General features: G+C 45.4%; 2 protein-coding genes across 3 annotated transcripts in view; both read left to right on the forward strand.

The window, feature by feature from the left end:
• The window catches only part of LOC147009862 (protein tweety homolog 2-like), a 29,676-nt gene extending 20,300 nt beyond the window's left edge, over nucleotides 1-9,376 (forward strand). The window contains exons 6-14 of the mRNA XM_085863130.1: nucleotides 841-913; nucleotides 1,092-1,167; nucleotides 1,315-1,370; nucleotides 1,623-1,706; nucleotides 3,378-3,470; nucleotides 5,523-5,665; nucleotides 5,767-5,952; nucleotides 6,121-6,199; nucleotides 7,623-9,376. Coding sequence (XP_085719256.1) covers nucleotides 841-913; nucleotides 1,092-1,167; nucleotides 1,315-1,370; nucleotides 1,623-1,706; nucleotides 3,378-3,470; nucleotides 5,523-5,665; nucleotides 5,767-5,952; nucleotides 6,121-6,199; nucleotides 7,623-7,706 — 874 coding nt within the window. The 3' untranslated portion in view covers nucleotides 7,707-9,376. The remainder of the gene's footprint in view (nucleotides 1-840; nucleotides 914-1,091; nucleotides 1,168-1,314; nucleotides 1,371-1,622; nucleotides 1,707-3,377; nucleotides 3,471-5,522; nucleotides 5,666-5,766; nucleotides 5,953-6,120; nucleotides 6,200-7,622) is intronic.
• A 3,473-nt stretch (nucleotides 9,377-12,849) lies between these two features.
• MARF1 (meiosis regulator and mRNA stability factor 1) overlaps nucleotides 12,850-14,570 on the forward strand; it is a 121,089-nt gene continuing 119,368 nt past the window's right edge. The window contains exon 1 of one of the 2 annotated variants that reach the window (XM_085862548.1): nucleotides 12,850-13,014. The gene's annotated coding sequence lies outside the window, so the exon portion shown is untranslated. The remainder of the gene's footprint in view (nucleotides 13,015-14,570) is intronic. The other variant, XM_085862550.1, reaches the window with a different exon arrangement.

Consider the following 14,570-nt stretch of genomic DNA (forward strand, 5'->3'; position numbering starts at 1 on the left):
GACATTTTTTGTTTCACAACCCAGAGTTTTCATTGGATCTTCGTGAAACTTGCCATGTATATGCAGAAAGCCCACACACAGGCAGTAACCATCTCCGTTTTTGGAAATTCCTCCCAGAAAAAAGTTAACATCATAATATCGCCGCTAATGGAAATCGCCTATACCATTATCTCCGAAAACTCGGCAAGCTGTTTGAATTTTTGTTTGCTGGAATCGAACAGGGCATTAGCACAGATAATTTATCGCAAACCTGATACATCACAATGATGTCATATTCGTTTTTATGACGTCATCATAAAGAGGACGAGGATCTTAGCTCATTCGAGCTTGTTTAATAAATCATTTCAAGCAAAACAAAACAAAAAAGATAGCTCCAGCGAACTATACCACTGAGGTTGTTTGCATTGATCAAATTCTCCCAAAGAGTATTTGACCGAATCGGGAATTGATTTTTTAATAATTTTTTCTTTGCCCGATTTGAACGAAACTTGATGCTGCACACCACAGGAGAATGGTGAGTAAGTTTGCACTGACATTTTTGCGCTATCGTGTACCGTTTTGGCTGTATTTCGGGAACATACATCCATACATACATACATACAAGATGAGAGTTTTAGTGATATATATATATATATATATATATATATATATATATATATATATATATATATATATATAATCATCATCCACACTGCACCAAGCAGATGGAGACCCACTCACTACCACCCCATGATCATTGGTTATGTTACTCCAGTATGTGTTTGTTATCGAGGCCCCTGATCTTCCCCATCCCCGGATTTTGCTCGCACTCATTTAATCTTGCCATTGGTTCACCTGCAGATCCATATTTTTGGTGGTGTTGATGCTCTTTCTTGATTGGACGGCACTTGCCTTTCAGGTGTCGGCATCTGTGGTGAGTTTCGTCCTCGCTCCCTCAACCCCTGCCGCCATGCGCACCGCATTATCTGGTGTACATGATTGCACATCGCACGCCAAATGCATATTTACTACGAATAATGACTATATCTTTTTGAGTTGTATCAGAGCAGCAGTCAGCCTACAATTGGTTCTGTGCGTGCCACTGCCTGCAGGGTGGTGGAGACCTCTGCTTTGTGTCTGATGAGTTTGTGCTGAACATGTCACGGAACTATCACCTGCTTAGTGGTGGTGAGCTTCTCTAGGAAGTGGGATGGAATGGGGTTCATGGTGTGTGCACAATTTTGAGTACTGATGCTAATCAACATGATGACATGAACCTTGACCGCTCAGCCCTCATCCCCCCTCCTTCTCCCCACCGCCACCCCCTTCCCACAGAGGAACTGGAGTACTACATTCACTGTGATTATCAGTCCAGTAGCCCTTTCCAGCAGGTGAGTGAAAACATACTCTGTTCTGCACCTGTCTGCATCCGAGTCGTTTCAACCTTTTGACCTCGATCTCTCACTTGAAACTATTTTTACTTTAATTCTGTCTGCGGAATAAATTATTAAGACTTTTTTTTTTCTGCTCTTTTCCTATTGTAAAGTTACTTCCATTTTTGACGTGATGACCATTATCTCCGTTGAACCTCCCTTCCACCTATCCCTTCACTCCCCTCCCTCCCATCTCTTTGTGTGAGCCAGAAAGTGACTGCAAGTGTGCGAGACGTTTCTGATCTGCAGTCCACGATCGCAGAACTCATGCTGCTGAACATGCCGGATATTAGAGTAACCATTATCCTCCTTTTCCCAATACACCACCATACTCTTCACATCCCACAGACACACTGCGGGGGGGGGGGGGGGAGGGATACACTTTTGGTTCCTCATACTTTTATTGGTATGGGTTTCCACAAATAATGTTTTTTAAGTTTCGTTTCCTATTTTGTCTTGGAAGTCTCAAACTATATGGCCGATTCTGTAGACTCGAGCGACGCATCTGCCATTACTCTGACGTCACCCACTGAGAAGTTCGGATCTAGTCATGGTGACTAGAGTAAAAGGTGTTTAGTACTGACGAAGGATCAGTCAATTTATCTGCTTCGCAAAGCAGCTATGAAACAACATTCAGCGGTGAGGACGAAGACATCAGATATGAGGAAGATTGCGTGCAAGGCTTGGATCTTACAAGGCTTGCCAGATCCGGTGGCATAATGGTTAGAGTGTCTACGCGAAGCATAGGAGGTCGGTAGTTCGAATCCCGGCCGAGTCATACCCAAGGCTTTTAAAAAAGGTACGTGCTGCTTCCTTGCTTGACGCTGAGCATTTAAAAAGGATCGAGCATGGACAAACTAGAAGGGCACTCAATGGAGCGCATACCTCCGCCACGTAATGCCTGATCCACGAGAACACATCGGGCCCAATACATTTTTTAAATATCATGCTACACGGTACTATATCGTTTTTGACCCTATCTCTCAATGCTGAAGAATCACTTAAAAATTAAATAATTATCGTATCCAGATCCGGATCTTCACCAATATCAACTCAGTTCGTCGTTGTCACACACCCTGCACCTGTCCACAAAATTTCATCCGGATCCGTCCATAACTTTTTGAGATATCCTCTACACAAACACACAGACAAACAGACAGAAAGGGAGATAACATAACCTCCTTCACTTTTGGTGGTGGAGGTTACAACCAGAAGTTGGCAACCATTGTGCAGGCTGGGATGGGCCTAATGGTCTCCTCTTGACTCGTATTTTAAGGTTTGTCAGAGTTTCGAAAATTTTAAGACCGTTTGGCACAATAATGGTCTGGAGAGCATTAAAATAATTGCCTGGAGAGCATATTGGAATGCCACAAGGAATTTGGTGGATTGACCAAGTTGCTTGTGTCGTTCCAATATCCGCAGCTCCAGCACAGGCATCGTGATGTTGGCACTCGGTATGCTCTGCAGTTGTCCAGTTTAATTTGCAGGCCTGGTGTCATGAAGGGCATTGTTTGTCACTCAATGGGGGTTTGCAGCCATCATTTGTGACGTTCTCGCTACGACGTCTCAATTTGATCACTTTCGACTTCACTCAAGCATTTCAAACTCGCTTCTCCCAAATTCGGAACATTTGGTCGCCTTTTCGGAATGGGGGTCGTTTCTCCCGGTTTGTTGGTTTGAACCAGCACAACCGCACATCTGTAATGCTTTATCTTTCATTGCAAATGATGGCGGACCTTTCGTGGTCTGATGTTGTTTTTGCCATCCTCAATTTTGGTGACGTGTGACCACCATTTTGTGTTGAGTTGTGTCTGTGGGACTTCTAATGCGCATTTAATGTCGAATTTTAAAGTTTTACCAACCAGCTCGGGTATGAAAAATGAAGCCTTTCACAGTTTTTGTTTGTGGACATCTCGAGGGAGGATGTATATGAGCTTGCATCGTTGTTGTGCTTCCTTCACGCAGCTTGAGCTACAACTGTTGCAGACGGAGGTGAACCACACCGAAGTGGCTGTCCAGCAGCTGGTGGCGTTGCTGCACTGCCGAGCCCTAAACAAGGTCAGTCTTCAATACCACGCAGCCTTGAGAGCATGAGGATGGGAAATAGGTTTGGGTGGTACGGAAAAGGGGGGCATTTCAACATGAGGTTTGCAATAGCTCGGGTTGGAGGGTGGGGTGGTGGAAGGAAGAGAAGAGGACATTGGGGGTGGGGGGTGGAAATATGGTTGTGAGGTGACCAGATTAAAAAGAGGTGAAGGGAAAGATGTAATGGTAATTTGTAGTTGACCTCAAAATTTGTCGTAAGGATGGTTGATGAGAGTTCTGAGTGGTTTGGGATGCTGCAAGCGTTGTTTTAATCGTTTTTGCCGGTTGTTTGCTCGACAATAACCAGTGTTGTTTCATCTGATGGAAAACATTCCAACGAAAGAAGACCCAAGTCCCTTGTGAGCCGACACCCTTCACCGGTCCCCGAATCCCATTCCCAAGTTGACCACCGAAGCCTCCGAGGGACAACTGTGTGGAATGCATTAATCGGATTCATTGTTGCAGCTTTTTGTCAAGTTGAAAATGGCTGCCTGGAAACGACTTTTGATCCTGGGCGTGAGACTGAAAATTGAACAACGGGTCTTCCACGAATGCCAGGATGACTGAAGTTCCTTAACGAGCTTTTTCACATTTATAAATAAAACGCTTAAAAAACAAACTGTTTGTAAAAGCAACTTGGACACCTCATCGTACTGACGAGAGCCCCAGGTTGCATCGATTGTCCATTTTTAGATGTAGCATTGGCTTTTTTACGTTGGAGGTTGTACAAATTTACGTATGATGAGGATGGTTCAAATTTGTTGGTAACCTTCATTAAAAAAGGACGGAATAATGTATATCGACTAGTTTCGAGAGTAGCGCCAGCAGGGACAGCTTTAGGGGTGACGGCAGGACACTCGGCCTTGAGCAGTCTTGCCCGGGTTTGAATCTCAACCCAGCTATAAACTGGAATCTTGGTGTTTCACATGCAGGGCGAGGCGTCATTGTGAGCACCGTCTATCCCAAGGATGTTAAGCCGGAGGGCCCGACTGCCATCGCTCATTTTTAGTGGACGTTAAAGATCCCACTACGTCTTGTGAAGAGTCACTGAGTTGTCACCAGCATGCGAAACAAATGACAAATTTGTGGTAAAATCAATTTCAGTCGAACGCCAGGGGACCGGTCAGGTGGTTCCTGAAAGACTGGGGCTGAAGAAAAAGAACATTTGTGGAAGTAATCGTGGTTGCGGCGGTGGTAGTAGTAGTAGTAGTAGTAGTAGTAGTAGTAGTAGTAGTAGTAGTAGTAGTAGTAGTAGTAGTAAGTCGTAGTCATCGTGGTCGTCGAAGAAGACTAATTTTAGAGCATTTGGCTGTATTGGTATTGATTGCCAACCGTATAATCTTGATGGATGTTCAACTGGCCATTCCATTTGCTGGCGTTCGTAGGTTGACGTCGATGACCCCACAGTCCTTTGTGAAGAGTAGGTGAGCTGTCACCGCCACCTGGCCAAATTACTAATTTCTTCCTTGACTTCCTGAGTCGGAGCGGTGACCTGACCACAATTGTAGCTTAGTAACTGCCTTGGCAGCACCAATGCTCCACATCGGACATGGTACATGATGATGATGATGATTATGATGATAATCGCATTTTCTGGTTTATCGATGAAAATCAAGCTGGCGGCAAGTGCGGTCACGTAGAGGGTGGACTAGCGAAGACTGACGAAATTTCTGGTCAACAAAGCCCGAGCTCGGTGGTGATCGCCTGTCAAGATTTCACGCAAGTTAAGTTTTTTAAAACAAAAGTCCAGGTCGAATTTGAACCACCATCATATCTTGTTATTAAGACAACCACCAACCGTGTAACGATGCGCAGATCGGTGTACGTGCTTGTGAACGGTGCCATTAATTGGCTTGCGATTGTTTTACACGCTGGGATAAAGACAACTCTGTGTTAAAATATGCAGCCAGTGTAAAACGTTTGCCAGTTGCTAACATTTGAGGTCACTTATTGAGGTTATTAAGAATCAAACTTACCATTGAAACGCTATGCTCACATTTCCACCATCATTTGACCGTGCGGCAGGATTACCGAGAAGTACTACTCGGTCTGTGCCAAGATGGCCTTCTCGGATTTCTTTGGGTCTCTGGCTTTTCCATCACAGCAATTTTCTGCTTTACCCTCATCACTTGCCTTCTGCCATCCACTTGCCAGCATCTTCGAACCAGGTGTGGTGGTGATGTGTTCAGTTTTTTGTTGTTGTTGGATTATGTATTTTTATGTCCATAGTACTGAGGTTGTGTTTTTTCTTTTGTGGTTTGATTTCTAGAGATACTAGTATTGAGGAAGATGAGCAGGAAGACGATCCGTTCAGCCCACGGTCATACCGGCACAGCACGGCGGGCCACCTCGGTCGGCTTCATTTTGCCAGTCTTTACAGCTACGGCAGCGAGACGAGCCTCCCTCCCCTGGCACACGCTGCTCCGGCCACAGCAGTACCACCAAGCCAACACATGTAAAGCAATTTGGGCCCCTTATGCTCCCAGGGCGACTGCCACACTGGTAGCATTATGTCGCGTAGACCTGGAATGATGGCGAGTCACTGTAATTCTCAAAGTATCTGATACCGTGGTAAGCCCTGGCTTCACTTGGGGGACTTTCTCACTGCTGTCGTTCCTTGCAGAAGTCAAACTGGACCATTCACCACCAACCCCATTTACGAAGACGCCCCTCTTCTCCGCCAACAGTCCCCCCCACCATCTGTAAGTCCTACTTCCGAACAATTCAACCTGATAAAACTCTTTTTGTTTTTCTTTTGCTATCTTCCTCCCCTTAGTGAATAATTTCTTATCAACCCTTAGCATGTAATTACCAAGGAGAAGTATTATTTGTTTGTTTGTTTGTTTGTTTGTTTGTTTATGCATGGTTTGGGGGAGTTAGTGTGAGGGGTTTTAAATGAGAAAGTTGGAGTATAGAAAAGGAATTATGATAGTGGAGTGATAAAAACGAAGGACTTTGGAATGAAGGGAAACAGGTGGGAGGCTGGAGAGGAGGGGGAGGAGGGGGGGAGGTGTGTGTGTGTGGGAGAAGCAAAATGGTATCCAGGGGGGAGCGAGCATATGTCGTGTCAGCAATTTTGGCATACTTGCATATGTAATAAATGTATTGACCCTGTCGAGCTAGCTCCAGCAAGCAGGATGAAAATGGAACAACGAGTCAAGCCAATGGTGCCCTCCCTCTCTAATACTACAGCTGCACAAACCACTTGACAGAATAATGTGATGAACAGGCCAAAGGAGTAAGAGGAGATGCGAGGCCAAAACGAGTCGCTGACAACCGGCCTCTTCTGCATTAACCCTCACTTGTTCACTTGTCGTTTTGATCACCGATTACGGCAGGATTTTAATCGCCTTTCACAACACGAACACCAACTTTTGGTCACTCGAGTCCTCATTATGATTCACTTCCTGATTTGCTTCGTAATTTTTTGCAGAAAAATTATGACTCGGAATGATAGTCGAGCCTCACGGAAAAACAAACGAACAAACTTCCCATTTTCAAACGTGTTATCTGGAGAAACATTGTGCACGTTCTCCGCTTGCACCAGCGTTGGTGGTCGTGCCGAGGAAAAACAAAGGTGGTTACATCCTGATTACCACGAGATGTTTGTAGGTCCTCGCATCAAATATCAATTGGGTGCAACGGTGGAATTAATAGTGAGGTCCCAGATGTTTAGGTTTAAAAAAAAAAATAAAAAATACAGCCAAAGGCAGCAGGATGAAGAGTTTTAATTCGAAACTTATGGAGCCGACATTGTCTCATTAAGTTGCTGTGGGATTATGAACTGAAACCCATCTAGCTCACTAATGACCTTTACGCAGGGGGCAGTCTGCCCCTCTCATTTGGTCCGGGTGTACGTTTGAGGCGAGTCTTTTTAAAATCGTCTTGATGCCCTCGGAGCAACTTGGCGCGGACGCCAAAATTCTACCAATGGAAGTGTGCCGCCCACAAACCCCTACCTATGATAATGATCACTGCTTTGCCACCCAACTGTGGAAACGTATCATCGGTATAATACGTTTGGATTGTTTTGTGCATGATGGCTGACTGATTGACGTGTACCTATTGAGTTGACTGTGAATTTGACATGCATGCTTTATGAAGGAATATCTGTCTGTATCACAGTATGCCACTGCAATGAGGCACCACGTGTCGTGCAACAGCAGCGAGTGCACAGCAAGCCCACAGCTCCACGACGGCGTGGCATAATCCCGACGCACTCCAGCACTTTAACCTGCTCGCATCTTTGATCCCTCGTTGTCCCCTGATTCTAAAAGCCTCCCTTGCACAAGTATCCCCTTCAAACACCATTGGCCCTTATGCTGAGCTCGATGTTCCATCCTCCATCCCAGCTTCTTTTCGCATCCTGCAAAATCTATCGTACTGTCACGATGGAGCCATGCTTTCACGGTGACTTGCCCCGCTCGTTGCCGGGTTCACCTCCCCCTTGCCCTTCCTGTTCATGACCTGAAAAGCCTTGGCAATAAATAGTTTGACCCATCTTGCAAGCGGATGCTTCGTATCCGATAACAAGTTACGCTGCCACTGTCGGCGAACGCATATTGGACCGAGATTCAATTCTGGCCGATAGTATTGTTTGCGAAACACGGCCGTGCCGCTGCTGCAGTTCCCCTGCACATTAGTGCAGGGATTTTGAATTTGCTCAGGGTGCCAGCAATACTTGGTTACTCTTCATCGAAAGACTTTTGCATTGTTAACCTCCACCAGCCAACGCTAGCAGACAGGGCACCCGGGGCCCGCGTACTTTGACGCATCACCCCGTCTGCAAAGCACCAATCCGACAAAAGCACCAGTCCCAAGCACTACCTCTGTACCATCTTGCCAGACAGTTGAGCTGCGTCACAAAAGTGTGCGGAGTTTTGCTTCCAGTTAGCAATTTGTCCAAACCTCTTTGGGGGGAATACGATGTCAGCATTATCATTTGGATATCCCACATGAGCTGGGTATAAGCTGTTGAATCACAATGCTTCCAAAATAACTACGATAACATTCAAAACAAGGCTTGGTTGTACGGTGGGTGGGAAAACCTGGAGCCGAGTCAACGCGAGTGGCCAGTGGAGCTTTATACCATTTCATTTTGTGTGTGGATCCGTATCAATCGTGGTACCTTTGTCGAATTGAAAAGCCCGCTGAATGCGTAACGTCAAGGTCCGAGCCATTCAGCGACTCCAACATTTTTGACTGGTTTCTGTACAAATCCCTTTAAACCGGCGTGATGTCTGCCGTTCTCATCGATCGTCATTATGGAGTCATGTCTTCATGACGTGTGCTGTGTTGTTGTCGTCCTACTGATCTGGTCCTTTCCTCCTGCTCCATCGGTTGAAGCTGAGATACCTGGGAGTTCAAGACGAACTTTTTGCCATAACTGCACATTTTGTTCCAAGGGTGTTTTTAAATAAACTGCAGGTAAGTTTGTAGATGCATGCCATGAACTCGAGGTTGTTGTAAATATTTGCGAATAACTGAATTTGTCCATTTTTTTTTTCCTTTTTCTTTGATGATGCATAAACCCGGGCATGGCTTTTACGCACGTCTCTTGTATATCGTGGCTCAGCCAGATTTTTTCCATCTCATTTTCTTAAACGGAGCACGTGGTATAGTGAGACTGGAAGTCGGTGATTGAGAAACCTAGATTTGCTTTCGTGGACTGAGGAGTTCAAAAATAACAAACTTTGCACAAAAAGATCACTAATATAGGTGCTGGCAGTCGTAAAACTGTTTTTTTTTGTTTTTTTTTAAACTGGAATGAGGATCTGGTTTCATTTTATAACAACCTTTTGCATGTTTAATTTGAGGTTTTAAGCTAATCCAGTTGCTGTGTTCTGAACTGATGAAATAAACAACAGACACTTTCTTTATCTCTGTGATTCTTGTGCTCTATGTGTTACTTCAATTTTCTTGAAAGATACTCTTTATCATTTAGAAATCGGAGCGACTCGCAGTGGACAAAGCCCGTGTCTATAGCTCGGTGGAGTACTGCTCTCTCCTATGGGTTGGCACCCCAGCATCACATCTGTCTCGTGGATTCTGTAGAATCTAAATCTCAAAATTATTGGAATATCCTGCATTGAGGGCCAAAGCACAAGGTCTATTGGTCTCGCATTGTAGACAGGTCTGTGGCCTATGTTTTTTTTCACCACCTCTGGTCTGGCTCCCTCTGACCCTCCCCATCTTCCTTCTTCAGGATGCACGTGTTCTTAGATTAACTCTCTCCTTGATAAACACCAACATCAAGGCTAACTGCTAAATACCAATAATCCTGTGTTCCTCTTTTCTCCTGCACTAGCATATAAGACCCGTCACTTCGCTGATGGGAACACCAATATATAATCTATAGGGCAAGAAAAAAAAAAAAGAATGATTCCTGGGAGATCCTGCCCTCCGTGTGGGCATAACCAGCATTGCAAGTTGGTATTTGCAGTTTCACCACGTGTGCCCATGTACCCACACATGAACCTTCCTTTTTTTTTCTTTTTCTTTTTGCGTCACAATCCTTCCTGGTAGTTCTCGAATCCACCGTCATTGGTTTCATTGAAATTCGTGAATCCATTCTCAAGTTATAGCATGGCAAACAGATCGGAGGGACGCACACCATTGATTAATCACCCCGCCTGTGAAACACCGGGCTGACACTTTATCGTTGGGTCGGGATTCGAACCTAGGCTAGACAGCTTGGAGGCGAGTGTGCGACGGGACGTCCAGTTTAACGTCCATCCGAGGGATGGCACACATATTGATCACCCTGTACCTGCAGCAGACACGTACATTCTTTCGGCTGCTCACTGCACCAACGATTTGGGTATGCTGTACGTAATAAAGCTTGTGTCTGGTCACTTTGATTTGCATCGTTTGGGTACTTAATAAAAAAAACAGGCAGGTAAATTCTCGTTCTGAATTACACGCATGACCGGAATCCCCTTTGCCCAACATGGAGTGCCAACCACCATAGGTACGCCGTGCTCTGTGTGTTGTGAATGGCAATGAGCATTGTATTTAGTTTCAGTTCAGTGAGACTGCATCGTGGTTACATTTGTTCGAGTAGGAGGTCAAATTTAAATTTTTGCGCTGTATTTTGTTGTGGGTAGTCAGTCGTTCATGCCGATTGCTTTTCATATCAGACTGCCGACAATCAGCAAAATGAAGATTTTGATATGGAGCCTTGACTTCGGGTTATGAGGGGCGTGCAAGAGGGATTCGGAATGATGTTCTCACAGTCGGCCGAGAAACAGCAAATTTGTATTAACTAGAAGCACCCGCTCCCTACGGGAGCCGTCAAGGGGGTCATGTTATATTTATGCCTATTTTACTCCAAGGGGTCCCAGGACTACACACCCAAAAAATGGTTGCGATCGGTTCAGCCATTTTTGCGGTACCTGGGAACAGACAGACGGACAGACGGTGAATTATAGTAAGATAACCTCCGCCACTGAAGGTGAAGGAGGTTATGTTTTCAACCGTTTCTGTCTGTTTGTTTGTTTGTTTGTTACTTGCAAAATCGAAGATTTTTCAAGTAGATTGGTTCGTCGATTTTGTTATTGTGTGTGTTTGTGTGTTTGTCCCTTACAAGTCACAATATTAAACCGATCTTCACGAATCTTCACCACATGGTAGAGTTTGTCATAAGGAAGAAGCCTATTCTTTTTGAGGTCAAAAGGTCAACGTAGGTCAAAGGTCAACAACTTCGTTGAGATTTCTAAAATCTTCAATTCTCATCCGATTGACTTGAAATTTGAAGAGGATTTGAAAATTTGGTTATCATTTGATTCAACCACCAATTATTTTTGAGGTCAAATTTGTTTTATGCATTTTGCAAGTGTCGTGCTCTGCACATCTTCTTCTTTTGTCTGTTTGTGTGCAGGATATCATAAAAAGTTGTGGACGGATCCGGATGAAATTTTGTGGACAGGTTCGGTGGGTGACAAGAACGAACTGACCGGTTCTGATAAGTTTTTTAAGTGATTCTTCACCATTGACAGATAGGGCTAAACTAAAATGTAATATGTAGCATGATATCTCAAAATGTTGTCACGCATTCGGACGAAACTTGGTGGGCACGTTAAGTGTGTCGCAAGGATGAATTGATTCGATTTTGGTGAAGATCCAAATCTGGATCTGAATACGAGAATTGTTTCATTTCAAAGTGATTCTTCACCATCGAGAGATTGCTCCAAAATCGATATAGTCCTGTACAGCATGATATTTAAAAAATGTATTGGGCCCGACATGTTCTTGTGGATCAGGCATGACGTGGTGGAGGTGTGCGCTCCACCGAGTGTCCTTCTAGTTCTCAATATTGAATTATGTGTATTAAATAAGGTGTGTGTTTTTCAGAGGTAGCACACATTTTTTTTTTCTTTCACACTATATAAGGCTCATCCAGTCTTATCCAGTCTGACGTGCACTGGTTTGTAAACATCCAAACATTTCCATGCCTTCACATCTTCGAGGATGTAAAATATTTCAGTAAAGATAAGATAATTGATTAAATCCGGATTATAAAATGGTTGGAAAGTTCATCTCGCTCCTGGATCTTGGTGTAATTGGTACAAATTCATCCCGGTCTGGGGATGAACTTCCTCCTGTACTCCAAGATGGCCGCACAAATCGCCGACGTCACTAAACAACCTCCTCACAATGCGATGAATTTTTTTATCCGCGTCTCGCGGAGCGAACGCTGAAGGAGTCCTCCTTCTCCTTCTCCTTCTCCTTCTCCTTCTCCTTCTCCTTCTCCTTCTCCTTCTCCTCCTTCTTCTCCTCCTCCTCCTCCTCCTCCTCCTCTTCCTCCTCTTCCTCCTCCTCCAAAACCTTTAGGACTCGACTTTCATATACAGGATCCGGATCTCCTCAAAAACTGAGCACTTGTACACATCCTCACATTGACGGTGCCTTTTGAGAGCGTCTATCATGAACTTTTAAATATATTCGGACATTTGCTTTAAAGTTTCGAAAAGTTCACGTTACTATTTAAAGATTATTCCATTGAATGTGTTGCAATTTCGTAAATACACTATTTTCTCGTCATGAACGAGGAGCCTCCATGACTGGTCTCGCTATTGGCTCCATCAAGGCACGTGACGAAATATCGGAAGTTGTTGTTGTTGTTGTTGTTGTTGCCTTTTTGCCGCGGCTCTTGGACACATTTGTCCTTGTTTTTTGAAATCTCGTTCTCAAGCACAAAATCATTCTTAAGAATGAAGCGCAATATAACCCGACACGGCCTCACCACACGTCTTAAACCAATAGCAACGCTCGATATTACCTGAAATTATCATCTTTTAAAGGAATTCTATTGTTTCACCGGGAATATTTCCGATCGCGAAGCCCTTAACCCGGAAGAACATTTTTAAATCCTGAGGAAGCCGTTGTGAAAAAAAAAAGAACACATGAGAAGAGTCATGCAGAGGAACGAGTGAAGGAGAAGGAAGAGCTTTGTTTGTCCCTGGCTCTTGGAGCCGGAACACGCGACATTCGATGTGTCCTGAGTGAGTTTATCATTGTAAGTCGCGTTTGAGGAGAAAATGTGGGATTTCAGTCGAGCGCGTTGATGTTACATTCCGTGATTAGATGGGGGATGGTGAACCCGCCTCGACACGTCCAGGTTTATACCACGGACACGGAGTTACACACACACGGACACGGAGTTACACACACACGGACACGGAGTTACACACACACGGACACGGAGTTACACACACACGGACACGGAGTTACACACACACGGACACGGAATTACACACACACTCACACACGGACACGGAGTTACACACACACGGACACGGAGTTACACACACACGGACACGGAGTTACACACACACGGACACGGAGTTACACACACACGGACACGGAGTTACACACACACGGACACGGAGTTACACACACACAGACACGGCGTTACACACACACGGACACGGAGTTACACACACACACACGTACACACACGAACACGGAGTTACACACACACGGACACACACTCACACACGGACACGGAGTTACACACACACGGACACGGAGTTACACACACACGTACACACTCACACACGGACACGGAGTTACACACACACGTACACACACTCACACACGGACACGGAGTTACACACACACGGACACGGAGTTACACACACACGGACACGGAGTTACACACACGGACACGGAGTTACACACGGACACGGAGTTACACACACACGGACACGGAGTTACACACACACAGACACGGCGTTACACACACACGGACACGGAGTTACACACACACGTACACACACGGACACGGAGTTACACACACACACACACGTACACACACGAACACGGAGTTACACACACACACGTACACACACTCACACACGGACACGGAGTTACACACACACGGACACGGAGTTACACACACACGGACACGGAGTTACACACACACGGACACGGAGTTACACACACACGGACACGGAGTTACACACACACACGGACACGGAGTTACACACACACGGACACGGAGTTACACCCACACACACACACGGACACGGAGTTACACACACACACGGACACGGAGTTACACACACACACACACACGGACACGGAGTTACACACACACACGGACACGGAGTTACACACACACACACACACACACGGACACGGAGTCACACACACACACACGGACACGGAGTTACACACACACACGGACACGGAGTTACACACACACACGGACACGGAGTTACACACACACACACACACGGACACGGAGTTACACACACACACACACACGGACACGGAGTTACACACACACACGGACACGGAGTTACACACACACGGACACGGAGTTAAACACACACACGGACACGGAGTTACACACACACACGGACACGGAGTTACACACACACACACGGACACGGACACGGAGTTACACACACGGACACGGAGTTACACACACGGACACGGAGTTACACACACGGACACGGAGTTACACACACGGACACGGAGTTACACACACGGACACGGACACGGAGTTACACACACACACGGACACGGAGTTACACACACACACACACACGGACACGGAGTTACACA

This window comes from Eptatretus burgeri, chromosome 17 (assembly GCF_056783735.1).
Source record: "Eptatretus burgeri isolate ZD-2024b chromosome 17, Ebu_testis_v1, whole genome shotgun sequence".
Taxonomy (NCBI): Eukaryota; Metazoa; Chordata; class Myxini; order Myxiniformes; family Myxinidae; genus Eptatretus; species Eptatretus burgeri.